Source organism: Suncus etruscus, chromosome 13, assembly GCF_024139225.1.
Source record: "Suncus etruscus isolate mSunEtr1 chromosome 13, mSunEtr1.pri.cur, whole genome shotgun sequence".
In the NCBI taxonomy this organism is placed as follows: domain Eukaryota; kingdom Metazoa; phylum Chordata; class Mammalia; order Eulipotyphla; family Soricidae; genus Suncus; species Suncus etruscus.
This window is the reverse complement of record NC_064860.1, coordinates 57,250,149-57,267,450: the sequence shown is the minus strand read 5'-3', so window position 1 is coordinate 57,267,450 and position 17,302 is coordinate 57,250,149. Positions and strand designations below refer to the sequence as shown.

At 34.4% G+C, this 17,302-nt stretch overlaps 1 protein-coding gene across 1 annotated transcript; it reads left to right on the top strand.

Annotated features, from left to right (window-relative positions):
• Positions 1–2,950: 2,950 nt before the first annotated feature.
• LOC126026023 (deoxyhypusine synthase-like) lies at positions 2,951–4,179 on the top strand. The gene is given in 2 exon segments (XM_049785728.1): positions 2,951–4,088; positions 4,091–4,179. Coding segments are annotated over 2 exon segments (1,113 nt in total). The 5' UTR covers positions 2,951–3,032; the 3' UTR covers positions 4,148–4,179.
• Positions 4,180–17,302: the final 13,123 nt, after the last annotated feature.

Genomic DNA, 17,302 nt, shown 5'->3' with positions numbered 1-17,302 from the left:
TGGTAAAAGAAACAAAGGCAAAACTAAAAAATATATATAACTGAATTGAAAATATATTCACATTCAACACTTCAGAACAAAGCTAGATATCCAGGATATGTAAAGTACTCACAATGATCAACAAAAAACAAATTAAAAAAAATAAAAAAGTGGGAGAAAATGAGCAAATACTTTTCAAATAAACTTAAATGGATTGCCAATGCATGCATGAAAACATGCTAAGAATCACTTATACTTAGGGAAATTTAAATCAAGACAATAATGAGATATAATCTTATGCCAGTGAAAATGGCACATGTTAAAAAATAATAGAAACAATCTGTGAGGGCTAGAATGCATAGGGAAACCATACTGTCTGCTGCAGAGATTGTTGTCTGATTCAACTCCTGTGAAAATGATATAGAGTCCTCCATAAATATTAAATTGAGCTTACATAAGACCCAGAAATTCCACTTTGGTGCATCTATCTCAGGACATACAAACAGTCATTCAAAAGAATATATACATACCTATATTCAATGCTGCATGTAGTACAATAGCTAATATATTTAATCAACCTAAGTTCCAAACATTCAATGGAATACTACGCATCTATAAAAATGATTAAATGAAATGATTTGAACGGGAAATATTACATTGATTGAAGTAAGCCAGCAGAAAAAAGACAAGAACAGAGAACCAGCTGATCTCATTTATCTGTAGTATATAAAATCAGTATATAAAGTATATATATATATATATATATATATATATATCTGTAGTATATAAAATGAATGAGAAAATGTAATGATTAAGGAGTGTAATTAATGTGATAAACTAATGTATTAACTATAATTAAAGTATTAATGTATTAAATGTAGTTGATGTATTAAAAGAGTGTATAGATAACTCGAGGAGAAGAGAGAGGAAAAGAAATCAAGTCAAAATGAACAAAGATGAAGAAAGGGAATTAAAAGGAGAAAAATGTCTGGATCTTCATATGTTTTTGATGTGGGGAGTGCTCTATCTATACTTACAAAGCACAAACGCAACAGTAATGGGAAAAAAAGCTGCACCATTGAACATTGTAATATTCCTATCAAATTGTAAAATATGGTTCTTTAATTAAATAAAACATTATTTTTAAAAACTGGGATATTATTTTCTTTCAGTATATAAAATATATTATGTAAGCATAACTGTTTGTGTCAAACATATGCAAATATTTTATATCTCTAAATAACACTTTATTTATCATATATGCATCTTTACCTCTATTCTCTGTTCTATATATCATTTAATCTATATTTATATAATCTATATCATATATTTCTATCCATCTATAAATATTTTAGTTTTGAAAATATTTTCCTAGATCTTTTTAAGGCTATTCACATATCAGATATATTTTCTGTACTCAAGAACAGTGTATCTGAGTAAGAAACCAGACAGGATGTTGGGAAAATAGCTAAAAATGAGAACATGGCTTGCATAAGGAGGTTTGGAATTTGATCCAACATTGCAATACTTGCACTATAAATGAGTTGAACAGTAATACTACATTGTTCAATGAGCACTTCACACCATAAACTGAGCCAATCTTGCTCAATTTTTACCAAATATTTAAAGGCAAAACTTTACACCAGACTTTAAGAAGGAAGGAATGTGTTCCCCATGAAAGGACCCCAATAAAATGATATAGCTTCATATATATTAAATATAAACAAACATTTGCCTGTGTAACAAACAGATACCTGTATTTATTAAAAAACCTACTTTGTTCATTTCAAATGGAAATTATATTGCATCGGATGATTATAATTTGGAATCTTCATCATTACAATAATTTAGAGTTCCTTAAGCTTGCATGCTACCTCTGTGGTCCACAGATACTGGTATAACTAAAGATGTTTTGAGAACCAAACAAATCTATTTTAAAGAAAGCAAATGGGGGCCGGAGACATAGTACAGCAGATAAGGTACTTAAATTGCATGCAGTCAACACTTGTTCCATCCTAGACTCCATTAAGGACCCCTGAATACCATCACATGTAATTTTTGTTTGCAGAGTAGGAGTAATTCCTAGACATCTTTGGTTGTGATCCCAAAAAGCAAAACATTATTTTTTAAATGTCCACACCATACTATAAAGGAACTGTCTTAGGCTCCTTTATTTCATCATCCAAACACAACTAACACCATGCAAAAAGACTCAATGTCCCATGTTTGATGCCTGTATTGCAATGTGCTTGTTGAGCTCTACTGAAAAGTGTTTTTCTCTCTGTATTTTATTTTTTAGTTTATGTTATTTAATAACTAGTGGAGCTTAGGTAGCAAGTTTTCATGTTAGCATTTATAATTTTGACATAATTATTACATCTAACCATCACTAACTTGCCCAAGAATAGTCACTAGTTCTTATGTTATGTTTAGTTAACCTCTTCATTATCCACTCCTACCCTCTTCCTCTTAGTGGATTTGGTAATCTCAGTATTGTAATCCAAGGACTAGCAATGAAGTGCCTAATTATGAAGATAATACTTTAGTAATCACTAATTAATCAAATTATACACAGAACATTTCATTGATTTTATATAATAATAATTACAAATCTTGATAAGAAAAATGTCATTATTATAAATTAAAATATTTGTTTTGAAGTCATACCCAACAGTTCTCAGGCTTTACAGACCCCTGGCTCTGTAGCCAAGGATAATTTCTGGTGGACTCTGGGACAATATGGGGTGCCGAAGAGCTAGCCTAGGTTGGTATGTGAGACATTAACTTATTAGCCACAGCTACAGCCCCTAAAATATAACCATTTGTAAAATTTGGATGTTATACTGAAGTGTGTCTGTGTTTGTAGACTTGTTACTCTTTCAGACTGCACAGTTTAACTTTGTTGTGTTAAGTTAAAATATATTCTAATTTAAAATTATACATGGACTTCCGGCACTCTATCCAAAGAAGCGCATGCGAGAACCTTAACGCGTCTCGAGGCCGCTGGCGGCCGAGCCCGGGCGGCTCTACGCTGAGACGGCGCTCGCAGGAGCATGGAGGGTGCCCAGGAGGAGAAGGCGCCTGCAGCGGCGCTGGCTGCTGTGCTGAAACACAGCTCGGCGCTGCCGGCCAAGAGTGCCCAGGTGCGGGGCTACGACTTCAACCGCGGCGTGGACTACCGCGCGCTGCTGGGAGCGTACGGCACCACCGGCTTCCAGGCCACCAACTTCGGGCGCGCGGTGCAGCAAGTCAACGCCATGATCGAGAAGAAACTCGAGCAGCTGTCGGAGGATGAAGACCACCATGCAGACCTGACCCAGAGTCGCCGGCCCCTCACCGGCTGCACCATTTTCCTGGGCTACACGTCCAACCTCATCAGCTCCGGTCTCCGCGAGACCATCCGCTACCTCGTGCAGCATAACATAGTGGACGTCCTGGTGACCACGGCAGGGGGAGTGGAGGAGGACTTCATCAAGTGCCTGGCCCCCACCTACCTGGGCGAGTTCAACCTCCCTGGGAAGGAGTTGCGGGAGAATGGAATCAACAGGATCGGGAACCTCCTTGTGCCCAACGACAATTACTGCAAGTTTGAGGACTGGCTCATGCCCATTCTGGACCAGATGGTGCTGGAGCAGAACACAGAGGGCACGAAGTGGACACCCTCCAAGATGATAGCGCGGCTGGGCAAAGAGATCAACAATCCTGACTCCGTGTATTACTGGGCGCAGAAGAACCATATCCCAGTACTGAGCCCGGCACTCACCGACGGCTCTCTCGGGGACATGATCTTCTTCCACTCCTATAAGAACCCTGGCCTAGTGTTGGACATCGTGGAGGATCTAAGGCTCATCAACACCCAAGCCATCTTCGCCAAGCGCACAGGCATGATCATCCTGGGCGGGGGAGTGGTCAAGCACCACATCGCCAATGCCAACCTCATGCGGAATGGGGCCGACTTCGCTGTCTACATCAACACGGCCCAGGAGTTCGATGGCTCTGACTCAGGAGCGAGGCCGGACGAGGCGGTGTCATGGGGCAAGATCAGGGCAGATGCAGAGCCAGTGAAGGTCTACGCCGACGCCTCCCTAGTGTTCCCGTTGCTGGTAGCCTAGCCGAGACATTTGCACAGAAGGTGGGCGCCTTCGGACCCGAGAAGAGCGAGGACTGAGGGGCAGAGGGGGACCCTGCATGATATTTTTTCTCCTGAATGTCTGAAATAAAATGTCACGGTTAAAATTATACATGGATTACAAACTATAAGAAATTGTTCTGATTTTAAGATCCATATTAATTTGTGGATTCTACTATGGAAGTTTTTTATAAGTGATTAAAAATAATCATTATATCATTTTAGTTACAATAATAAAATATAATTAAATATAATTGATTAGCATTGCCTGATCAAGGCACATGATTTGAACTAACGTAAGTGGTAAGTTTAGTGAATGCATAGGTCATGTTACAATTTCCAGAGCCCCTTCAAGATCACCAGAGGAGTTTCCAACATTACAGTAACAGTAGATCTCTTACTGAGAAAAGATTGCTGGAATTTGTCTAGTATATTTTCTTTTTTTAGCATATTAAGGTGTCAAAATAATTTCACCACCATGTCACCTTTTGCTTCCTCGAAAGGAAAATCATTGTATTTTAAGACTCAAGTGACACTCAGACTATAAAACTTTCTTTGACTTTGAAAGTACATTTTAATGAAAGGGTAGACTCTAGTTTAGAGGCTTGAAACTCAGTTCAATATTATCTATCAAGCATCTGTGAAACAAACTTGACTTCCATGAAATTTTACAAATGTAGTATACAGGAACAAGTAAAAATTAGCTTGCCAGAATTCTGCGTTCTACCTTCTGGCACTAGCGCAGACCCTCAGAAGATAAATTCAGTGTTGAGCCAGCAATGGCTTTCTTAATCTTCAAGGTAAAATTACTCACCCAGAATCTCTCCCACCAGCCCCCCTACACCCTGCTGCCAATTTTCTCTCCCACCTACACCTCAGGCGATGTGCCAGTCTGTTATCTAAGCAAGGAGGAAGTCCTAGATTCTCTTGGCAGGAGATATTAAGTGAAGAGGTGTGTGTATGTTTGTGTGTGTGTGTGGTTGGTGCGTTCGTGTGTGTTCTTTACTTTACGAAATAACTTGTTTTTGCCAAGGTTTTTTGTAGATGTGTTTTTTATTTCAAACTAAAATCATTATATAATATATTCACTTTTCTCTAATATTAAATATGTGATCAACGGGGTAAAAATTCAATCATAAACTGATACAGAGTGGGAAAAATAATAGTAAAATTCTTCTGATCTTGGCTTCTTAGTTCTCCTGGTGAGAGATCTTTGTAATCCCTACAGTCACTGAGATTTTTTCAGATCTTTGTTATTACAGTGAGAGCATCCACCTGCATAATAAACATATGATCTTGAAACACCATTTTGGTTAGATTATAAATTGTTAGCACTTGGGTATAAGAGGTACTTGATATTTTAGTCAATGACCAGTTCTCTATGCATCATCCTTTTCACCTTCTCCTCATGTTATAAGCTGTTTTCTAGCTCAAGAAGGCAATAATTATTCCCAGGAAGGTGCTATACACTTAGCCATAGAACAGCAAGCAGAAGTGAGGGGATGTTTTGACTAAAACACTTGAATACTGCCCACAGGGAAATGATCCTAATGCCAGTTCTATTCTTGATGTTACAAGTGCTCTTTGGTGAGCTGAACTCTTTTAATGAGATTATTTGTAAGCATAATGGGGTGCATGGAAATATGCCAACTGAAGAGTCAATAGGAGAAGAATAATAGGGCTAATGAGTAACTCAGAAAAAGAAACAGGTAGGTAAGGAAATCAGGCACTTTGAGAATGCCGTAAAATAGAGTGAGTGAATTATAGCTGTAAGAGGACGACTAATGGTAATTATTAATGTATTTTATACCCAAGAGTGTGAAAGTCACTTTATGCATTCTCATTTTGATAATTAAGAGTAATTTATCGGTTTGTCACCTTTTCTCATTCAAGTGGCAAGTCTCCAGGTCCTTTTGTACGATCATGCTGCAAAGTTAAGTGGCAAGAGAGCAAGCTCAGTAAATATGCTGAACTTCTAAAGTTATGGCTACCAAATGTTTTCAAAATTTGCTCTCGTTTTACTCAATTAACATTACTTTGGTCTATATTTTATTGTACTATATGTTTATGGAGATGTGAAAGCTAAAAGGGAAATCTAACCGGCATACTGGTGATAATTTAATATCTTTTCAACTTTTTGGATGCATATGCATATAGGTTATTGATATTCATTTACACCATCATCACCTTAGCAGCTGTGTTTTTTTTGGATTTTTCATTCTTTATTGCCAAATTGTTATTCTATTCATTTCTATAACTACTACTAATGGCACATTTTAAGTAGTTAATAATTACTATGGTTTCAAATTTACCCAGTGCAAAGAATAGAAGAGACTAATTACTACAACCCAGAATGAAGTTCCTTAGTTTCCTAGTAAAAACATAATGGAAACATGCACTTAAGGTGGAGAAGAAATGCCTATATAAAGATTTGGTTTCTTTTCTTGTGGATCTGTTTTATTTTATCTATTTTATTTTATAACTCTGTAATTTATAAATTTATAACCGCGTTTTCAGATTATAGGTTTACACCTTTAAAATGTATGTTATCATAGCCATACCACCATCAAACTTCCAATATTCTTCAAGTACAGATGATCTAAAAATTTCTTGAATTATGTTAATGTTCTAATTCTCTTATTCCTGTACTTTACCGCCTAACCCTTTCCATGTTTTAGTACTGTTGTCAAAATCTAAAAGTCTGGTTTTAATGTTACTTTGAGTTTATTTTTAATCTCACATAACTACGTATGAGAAAAATTACATTTTAATCTAATTCAAATACAAAGTAATTTATTATGATCTACTTCAGTTTTATGCAGTTTTTTAAAATGGAGTATCACATGGTATATATTCATTCATATGTCAGTAACTGTGATATTTCCATAACTCAGTTATATATACTGTCATAACAAAAGAGGAATATAAATACATTTAAATAATTATTTTTATATTTCCCACACAACTGGAATATAGTTATTATAATAAAATATTATATATTTCAGAACCTCTCATATGTTTATGAAGGCTGCAATGGTTTATATTTGGGAAATTATTAGATTCTCTTGACAAACTTACCAACACGTATTACTTCTGGGTTATTGTTGGGGACAGAGGGGAGATATCTCACACCAATTTCAGGAGTCTGGAGCTCTTCCTGATGGTTCTTATTTACCAAACACTGATAAATGATAGAGTTCAAGGATGTGGCACTGCTCCGTCATGTAATGCTGAGAGTTATCTAGTTCATCACTGTTATCACCGGGGACCTCTAAGATCATGCCCAATAATATTCTTAGGAAGCCATTTGGTGTTAGGACAAAATAGGTTTGGCAACAAAAATCCATTAAGATTAATTCTTGTACTTCTTTGTGGACTCTAGCTTTTAGTATTTAGGGCATTATCTTAAGCATTAAATATATGAAATTGTGTTTTAATTTTAGTCCATAATTATCAGTAATGATATGCATTTTTTTTTTTTGTTTTTGGGCCACACCCGGTAACGCTCAGGGGTTACTCCTGGCTATGTGCTCAGAAGTTGCTCCTGGCTTGGGGGACCATATGGGACACCGGGGGATCGAACCGCGGTCCGTCCAAGGCTAGTGCAGGCAAGGCAGGCACCTTACCTTTTAGCGCCACCGCCCGGCCCCATGATATGCATTTTAATGCTGTTGTCCATCTTTATTTTCTATTGTAGAGACATCAATTTATCTTTTCTATTTAATTAGACACATCTGCCTTTCAGATTTGAGTCTTATCAGCTCTTTGTATGTTTTGAATTTCACCCTTTTAAATTATATTGTTAAATATTTCTGTTATTCAATTGGATTATTCTAATTTATAGAGTTTTGTTTGTGTTTGGGTGGTAAGTTAAAGGTGTTATTTTGATATGGTTTGGTTTATTATTAGCTACTAAACTTGATACCCCAAGTACATTACTGGAATCAATATAATTAATTATATAATTATATGCATATTAAAGTGCCTTTTATTTATTTATTTTTAATTAACATATTTATTAAAGTGGCATAGTTACAAACATATTTGTAGTTGGTTTTCAGACATTAAATGTACACCTGCCTTCAACAGTGCAACCTTCACACCATCAATGACACCCATTCCCTCCTCTATAATACCTGCCTATCTTTGAGACAGACATTCTATTTCTATCACTCACTACAATTCTCATGATAGTTGTTGGTATACTTATTTCTCTATATGAATTCACCACTCTTGGTGGTAAACTTCATATCATGGGTAGGTCCTTTCACATCTCATCTTTATTATCTCTAGGTATTGTTGCCATACTCATATTTTTCTTAAATTCCACAGATAAATGAGACTATTCTGTGTCTCTCTTTCCCTCTGAGTCATATTACTAAGCATAATAGTTTCCATGTCTGTCTATGCACAAGAAAATTCCATGACTTAATTTTTCCTGACAGCTTATAGCATTCCATAGTGTATGTTTAACCACTCTTTAATTGTAGGACATATGTGTTGTTTTCAGATTCTGGCTGTTGTAAATAGAGCTACAATGAGCATAGGTTTGCAGAGGGCACTTTTGTTGTGTATTTTTTGTGCTTCACCAATATATTCCTATGAGTGGTGTAGCTGGATTATATGGGAGCTCAATCTCAAGTTTTTTTGAGGAATCTCTCGATTGTTTTCCAGAAAAGCTGGACTAGATAATATTCCCACCAGCCATCATTGTTCTTGGAACAATAATCAACCACCAATTGCTAGCAACCCTTAGAAAAATCTGTTGTAGGGCAACTGCATTGTTTTCAGAGTCTGGCTATTGTAAATAGTGCTGCAATAAATATATGTGTGTAGAAGGCATTTTTGTGTTCACTCCATATATACATACATACATATATATATACATATATATACATATATATAATATATATATATACACATATACATATATATACACATATACATATATATATATATATATTATATATTATATATATATTATATATATACTCCTATATAAGGTATAGGAGTGGTATAGATGTATCATATGGGAGCTCAATTTCCAGATTTTTGAAGAATCGCCATATTGTTTTCCAAAAAGACTGGATTAGACAGCATTCCCACCAGCAGCAAATGAGAGTTCCCTTTTCCCACATCCCTGCCAGCATTGATTGTTTTGTTCTTTGTGATGTGTGCCAGTCTCTGTGGGGTGAGATGATACCTCATTGTTTTTTTGATTTGCATCTCTCTGATGCTTAGTGATGTGGAGTATTTTTATGTGCCTTTTGGCTATTTATATTTCTTCTGTGAGGGAAGTTTTTGTTCATTTTTTTCCCAATTTTTTGATGGGGTTAGATGTTTTTTTTTCTTGTTAAGTTCTGTCAGTACCTTGTATATCTTATATATTTGTCCTTTATCTGATAGGTATTGGATGAATAATTTCTCCCATTCTGTGGGTAGCCTTTATATCCTAATCACTATTTCCTTTGAAGTGCAGAAACTTCTCAGCTTAACATAGTCCCATCTGTTTATCTCCACTTCTACTTGTTTAAACAGTTCTGTTTCCTCCTTGAAGATGCCTTTGGCCTCAATGTCATGGAATGTTTTATCTACTGGCTCTTCTAATATATCTTATGGTTCCAGATCTGATATCAAGGTCTTTAGTCCATTGGTTTTAACTCATTTTGTTCAGCATGTCCATCCACTTAAAAGCAAATTTTAAGATTTCATTATTTCTAATATATGAGTAGTATTCTTGTGTAGATGTGACATATTTTCCTTTTACACTCATCTGTTCCTGGGTGCTTGGATTATTTCCAGATACCAGCTATTATGAATAGTGCTACAATGAACATGGGAATCCAGATGGTGATGGGTACCTCAGATATATTGCCAAAAGCAATGTTGCTGGGTCATAGCCATAAAATTTTTCAAAAAGGTTGGACCAGTGTACATTCTCACCAGCAGTGAACATTTCTTCCTGCATCTACAACAGCAATGATTGTTCTGGTTCTTTTTTGATGCATGCCAATCTCTGTGGTATGAGATGATATGCCATTGTTGTTTTCACTTCCATAATCCTAATGATTAATGATGTAATTCATTTTTTCTGTATTTTGGCCATAAACTACAAATAGTTTATATTTAATCCAATAGTTTGAGCTCATTTTTATTAAATAATGCATTTATATGCACATATTCTAAATACTATTTAATAAATATTACTACAATTTAATATCTTTAACTTAAAGTGATTACATTATAGAAAACATCACTCTTAACTTCTATTATTTAAAATATTTTATTTAAAATAAATCTTGCCTTTGTTTATTATTTTTTTAGGGTTTCAAATAGACTCTGTGAGGGGCCAGAGAGCAGAGAGATAGCATGGAGGTAGGGGCGTTTGCCTTGCATGCATAAGGACTGTGGTTGGAATCCTGACAACATATATGGTACCCAAGGCCTGCCAGGAGTGATTTCTGAGTATAGAGTCAGGAGTAACTCCTAAGTGCTGCCAGGTGTGACCCAAAAATCAAACAAAAAAGAAATAGACTCTGTGAACTGAAAAAAAATGGAAAAAAATCAAGTGATACGGCTTTCTAGACTTAAGTAAATGCTTTGTGTGTAGGAGCCCTCAGTATGATCTCATAGAATTCATATTTTCCAAATACTTCCTGAGTGACTTCTGAGCACCAGGCCTGGGGTAGCCACCAATACTTCCTGGTGTGGCTTTTAAAGAAAAAAAGCAACAAACACAAACAATCACAAACTATGAGTGTAACAGATATATTGCTGAAATATATCACCTATAATTTTAAAAAGTAGTTGAAATAATAATTTGACTATGAAATAATTATATTCTCAGTTAAAATTTGTAAAAATTCAGGGTTCTATTATAAACTTGCATCATTGAAAATGCATTTCAAATATTTAATTTGTATTAAACATCATAATATAGACTATTTAAGAGGAACAAATAAATTCAGTCATATCATTTTTCCATAGGGATAATTTTTGTAATACCTCTTTAATTCAATGATTTCTTTATTTAAAATTTATCATAAGATTTACACCACTTATGGGAAAAAATAAATTTTCATTAAGAGACAAATTTAGCACTATTGCAATGACCGGATATTACAATGAGACCATTAGAATAAATTGTCTTAAAATGTTATCATCCACCTTCACATTCCTATTTATTTCCCTTTACCAATATCTCTTAGAAAATGTAGGAGGACAGTATCCAAAGAGGGAAAATGCCAGTGTAGGTGGGAAATGACTGTTTTATAATCTCAAATAAATATTGGCTTTATTTAAAAATTTAATTAAATTCAATATAGAAAGATTTTGGTTGTGTTCTTTCTCATTTTCATATTAGTTAGTTATTCAAAAACATAAATTTCTAAGCTTTCTGTTATAGATTAACATATATTCAGGAAATGAAAGCAAGCTATCCCTCTTTTTATAGAGACTAATTCATTGAATACTAGCCACCAAATAGCTCATTTTTAGTGAGAATTTTAAATATTAATAAAAACTGTTTCTGACTTCATAAAAACTATAATCATAATTTTAATGAAAGTTTAATGATTTTAGACAAATGCTGCAAACATTTATAGAAGTTTAATTTCTTATGGTTGCAAGCAAGTTAATTGTTCAACAATGGATTTCTTGCATTGATGCAATTAAAAATGTTTCAAATATTTGTGAGTAAAAGATAATCAATTATTATAGAATTGTAACCTTATACCTTACTTATAATAAATTTTGCTTTTGATTTTTAGAGAGAAACGTTGGCTATGTAAGATTATCAGTTTAATATGATCCCCAGTCACTTTATTGTGACAGTGTGAGAGTCACTATTTGAGAATGTTTTGAAGCAGAAAATTCTTATTTATTTCACAGAAAATGAAGTTGCTATCATTTTATAGAATACTGCTGTATAGGGGCCAGCATTATAGAACACTATGCCTTGTAAACAGACTACCTGGGTTTGATCCTTGCCATCCGTATAATACTTTGAACATGCAGAGTAATCCCAGAGTGAAGATCCAGGAATAAACATTGAGCATCACCTAGCTATGAAAAGAGAAAAAATAAGTAAAGAAAAACAAAAGTTAAAGAATATAGAAAGAGGGGCCGGGTAGGTGGCGCTGGAGGTAAGGTGTCTGCCTTGCAAGCGCTAGCCAAGGAAGGACCGCGGTTCGATCCCCCGGCGTCCCATATGGTCCCCCCAAGCCAGGGGCGATTTCTGAGCACATAGCCAGGAGTAACCCCTGAGCGTCAAACGGGTGTGGCCCAAAAACCAAAAAAAAAAAAAAAAAAAAAAAAAAAAAAAAAAAAGAATATAGAAAGAAAAGGAAAGGAAGAAAAGAAGAAGTGAGGGTAAAAGGGGAAAGAGAATGGAAAGGGAAGGGAAGGGAAGGAAATAAAAGGGAAAAAAAGGAAAAGCAAAGCAAAGAAGAAAAGAAGGAAAGGAAAAAAAGGAAAGGAAAAGAAATAAAAAAAGGAAAGGAAAGGAAAGGAAAAAGAAAAGAAAGGAAAGGAGAGGTGGAAAAGAAAAAAGGGGAGAGGGTGTATACATATACGTATATATACATATATATAAACTATTCACATATAATTATACATATAAAATGTGGATCACACACATTAAAATACACTTCATATATTTCTAATTTTTCATTTATTCTCTTATACTAAATAAAATTTTAGGGTATAAGCAAAATTTAATTTCTTAAATATTCTGCTTACTATTTCATTAGTTAGTATTTCTTTAGATATTCAGATTGAAAACTATATAATTAACAGCTTGTAATTAGACCAAAATCCTCATAAAAATATACTATGACTGAAACTTTACTTTTATCAATATTGTAAATCATGGCACCTTAAAAAAATTTGAAAAAAAAAAAGAAAAAGTACAGCAAGAAGCAACTGCAAATATTTCTCAATTTAGGACATATTTCAGTTTCTCACTTTGTCAATATTTATTGAAACGCACTTTACCAATAAAAATGACTTACAGCAAGAAATATAGGTTTCTAATTATCTCAGAGAATCTATAGTGAGTAGCATCATCATTTTTTTCTTTAGCTTTTCTTTCAACTATTTCCCTGAAATATGTCAACATTTGGTTTGAATCACTGTTACATTAAGCAAATGTTATGGTTCTATATATCTGGGAAATGTCTATTTGAGGCAAACTCAGTTTTGCTCAGGAGCTATTTAAATATGTCCATTGTTGGGGGAAGTGGTGGCACAAGCAGTAAGGCATTTGCCTTGCACTCTATAACCTAGGATGGACCATGGTTCGATCCCCCTGCATCCCATATGGTCCCCAAGCCAGAAGCGATTTCTGAGCGCATATACAGGAGTAACCCTGAGTATTATTGGGTGTGGCTCAGAAAGCAAAAAAAAATGTCCATTATCAAGGAGTGGGGCTTGAAGTACTATATTTGCTACCCCAATATCAAACTAAGTTTGGATACTAGCAAGGTAAGCCCCTTATCTCCTGCACTATATTTTTGGTTTAGTTCAATAATTATCTGTGAGTCAAATAAAAATAAAGTAAAAATGAGATTTAGTTATTGGAATAAAAATAATTGCAGCAGAATGTGAGTATATTGATAAATTAAAGTATTCATAAATATTATAGATGTATAAAAAACACATAACCAGGTGTTAGTTTAAGTAATATACATTGTTGTGAAATGTTGATAAATGTAAGTATTCATAAATATGAAAGATGTATAATAAACACATAATTAGAGGTGTTAGTTTAAATAATATACATTGTTGTGAAATGTTGATTCTTTAGTATCTGTTATTATTGTATTTGCATACATGTGCATTTTATGTTTACTTACATTCAAAATTTACTTAACATTTCAAACGTCATCTCTAAATTTTAAAGATAAACTTTAAAAGCTCATATGAGTTTTATAAATGTAGACAGTCTATTTGTGTTCAAACCTATATTATTCGTTGCAAACTTGACCTTTGTCATAAACTATCTTGTCCAGTGATCTTTGTAATGTTTTCATAATGTGAGAAGAGATGGGTGGGTCTTTAAAATTACAAGTTCAAATAGATACTATGTGTTCATTTGGGAATCAGGAAAAAAGAGAAAGAAAAAATATAAAACCACATATATTTAAATAAGATAAATTTTTGATGTTAGATAGTAATCTACCTCATTCTTATATTGGATTAACAAATTGTAATGTTCTATTTAATATGTCATAGTCATATTTACATGTTGAGTGATGCCCACAGAACTGACAAATTGATAACCACGAAGATGGCTTTACCATTCTTTTCTCCCTCCATTTTGTTTACAGATATTTAATTTCCAATATCAAAACAGCTTTCTCTATAGTTCTTCTCTTCTGTAATATCTCATTGATGCTGAGAACTAGAAATATGCAAGTAGTTTTGGAACTGGGAAATAGGTAGTAGGTACTAGGAAAGTTATGATTTATATTCTATAAAATTATACATTAACAAGTATTAACCAGTGAACACATTTTTTGAGATATTACAGAAGAGAAGAACTATAGAGAAAGCTGTTTTGATATTGGAAATTAAATATTTGTTAACAATATGGAGGGAGAAATGAATGGTAAAGCCATCTTCATGGTTATCAGATAAAAGTGAAAGCATGCAGTTTCAAACTATAGCTCTTGAAGCAAAGAATTTGAGTAAGCTATGCTTCTGACCATTTTGTAAATGGTTTTACTAAAAGCATTAAAATTGGACATTTGACTTAGTAAATATTTAAGCAAATTTTACAGGAGCAGTCAGATTTCTCTTCTAATGGCTATATAAAATGTGAGAAGGCATATTTTAAAAGTATAGTTATTTAAGTATGTAGCTCAATTGTAGAACATATATTGTAAATCTTTAATTCCTTGTATTAAATTGAACCCAGCACCTCAAGTACACAAACATAGTGGAACTGTTTATTAAAAAAGAATTTAAAATGAACAATATTAAAATAGACTTGATACCTGAGATTGAAAATCCTCTAAGTCTACCATGCTAAAAATATTCTAGAAAATATTTCCTATATAAATAAGTAAGAAATTGAGAATGAGACATTATGTTTAAATGTTTCTTCCTGAGACTTCAACTTGTTGCATGACATTAACAAGTAATAATTTTATAATATGTACTTTACTATGATATCTGATTGACTACAGAGTTCATTGTAGACAATAGTTTTAAGCAGAACAAAAGGCATATTTAAATTATATTAAGTAAAGTTCATATCAACATCATACACAACATCAATAAGAAGAAAAATAAAAATCACATGATCATATCAATAGACGAAGAGAAAGCAGTTGATAAGGTCCAACACCCATTCTTGATCAAAACTCTCAGCAAGATGAGAATGAAAGGGACCTTTCTCAATCTAGTTGAAGCCATCTACCACAAGCCAATGGCAAATATTATCCTCAATGGAGAAAATCTAAAAGCCTTTCCTCTAAATTCTGGTACAAGACAAGGCTGTCCGCTCCCACCACTCCTCTTCAACATAGTAGTGGAAGTGCTTGCTATAGTGATCAGGCAAGAAAAAGATATCAAGGGAATCCATATAGGAAAGGAAGAAGTCAAGCTCTCATTGTTTACAGATTACATGATACTCTACTTAGAAAACCTTAAAGACTCTACCATAAAGCTTCTAGAAACAATAGATTCATATAGCAAGGTGGCAGGCTACAAAATTTAACACACTGAAATCAATGGCCTTTTTATACACCAATAATGATAGGGAAGAGAAGGATGTCAAGAAGGCAATCCCATTCACATTAGTGCCACACAAACTCAAATATCTTGGAGTCAAATTGACCAAAGGTGGAAGGACCTATACAAAGAAAACTATAAACTGAGCTCCAAGAAATAAGAGAGGACACACGGAAATGGAAACACATACTCTGCTCATGGATTGGTAGGATAACATAATTAAAATGGCAATACTCCCCAAAGCATTGCACAGATTTAATGCAATCCCCTTAAAAATACCCATGACATTTTTTAAAGAGGTGGATCAAACACTTATGAGGTTCATCTGGAACAATAAACACCCTTGAATAGCTAAAGCACTCCTAGGAAAAAGGAAAATGGGAGGCATTATTTTTCCCCAACTTTAAACTGTACTACAAAGCAATAGTTATCAAAATAGTATGGTATTGGAAAAAAGACAGACCCTCAGATCAGTGGAATAGGCTTGAGTTCTCAGACAATTTTCCCCAGAAATACAATTACCTAATTTTTGACAAAGGAGCAAGAAATCCTAAGTGGAGCAGGGAAAACCTATTCAACAAGTGCTGCTGGCAGAACTCGTTAGCCACTTGCAAAATGCAAACATAGAATCCCAGTTAACATCATGTACGAAGGTAAAATCCAAATGGATTAAAGACCTTGATATCAGACCCGTTACCAATAGGTATATAAAACAACACGTAGGTAAAACACTCCATGACATTGAGACTAAAGGCATCTTCAAGGAGGAAACTGCACTTTCCAAACAAGTGGAAGCAGAGATCAACAGAAGGGAAAACATTAAGCTCAGAAGCTTCTGCACCTCAAAAAAAATAGTGCCCAGGATACAAGAGCTACCCACCGAGTGGGAGAATCTTTTCACCCAACACCCATCAGATAGGGGCTAATCTCCAAAATATACAGGGCACTGACAGAACTTTACAAGAAAAAAAACATCTAATCCCATCAAAAAATGGGGAGAAGTAATGAACAGACACTTTGATAAAAAGAAATAGAAATGGCCAAAAGGAACATAAAAAATGCTATTTGTCACTAATCATCAGGGAGATGCAAATCAAAACAATGATGAGATACCATATCACACCACAGAGATTGGCATACATCACAAAGAATGAGAACAATCAGTGCTGGCAGGGATGTGGAGAGAAAGGAACTCTTATTCACTGCTGGTGGGAATGCTGTCCAGTCCAACCTCTATGGAAAGCAATATGGAGATTCCTCCAAAATCTGGAAATTGAGCTCCCATTTGACCCATCTATTTAACTCCTAGGGATATACCCTAAGAACACAAGAATACAATACAAAAACCCCTTCCTCACACCTATATTTATTGCAGCACTATTCACAATAGCCAGGCTCTGAAAACAACCAAGATGTCCTTCAACAGACGAATGCCTAAAGAAACTGTGGTACATATAC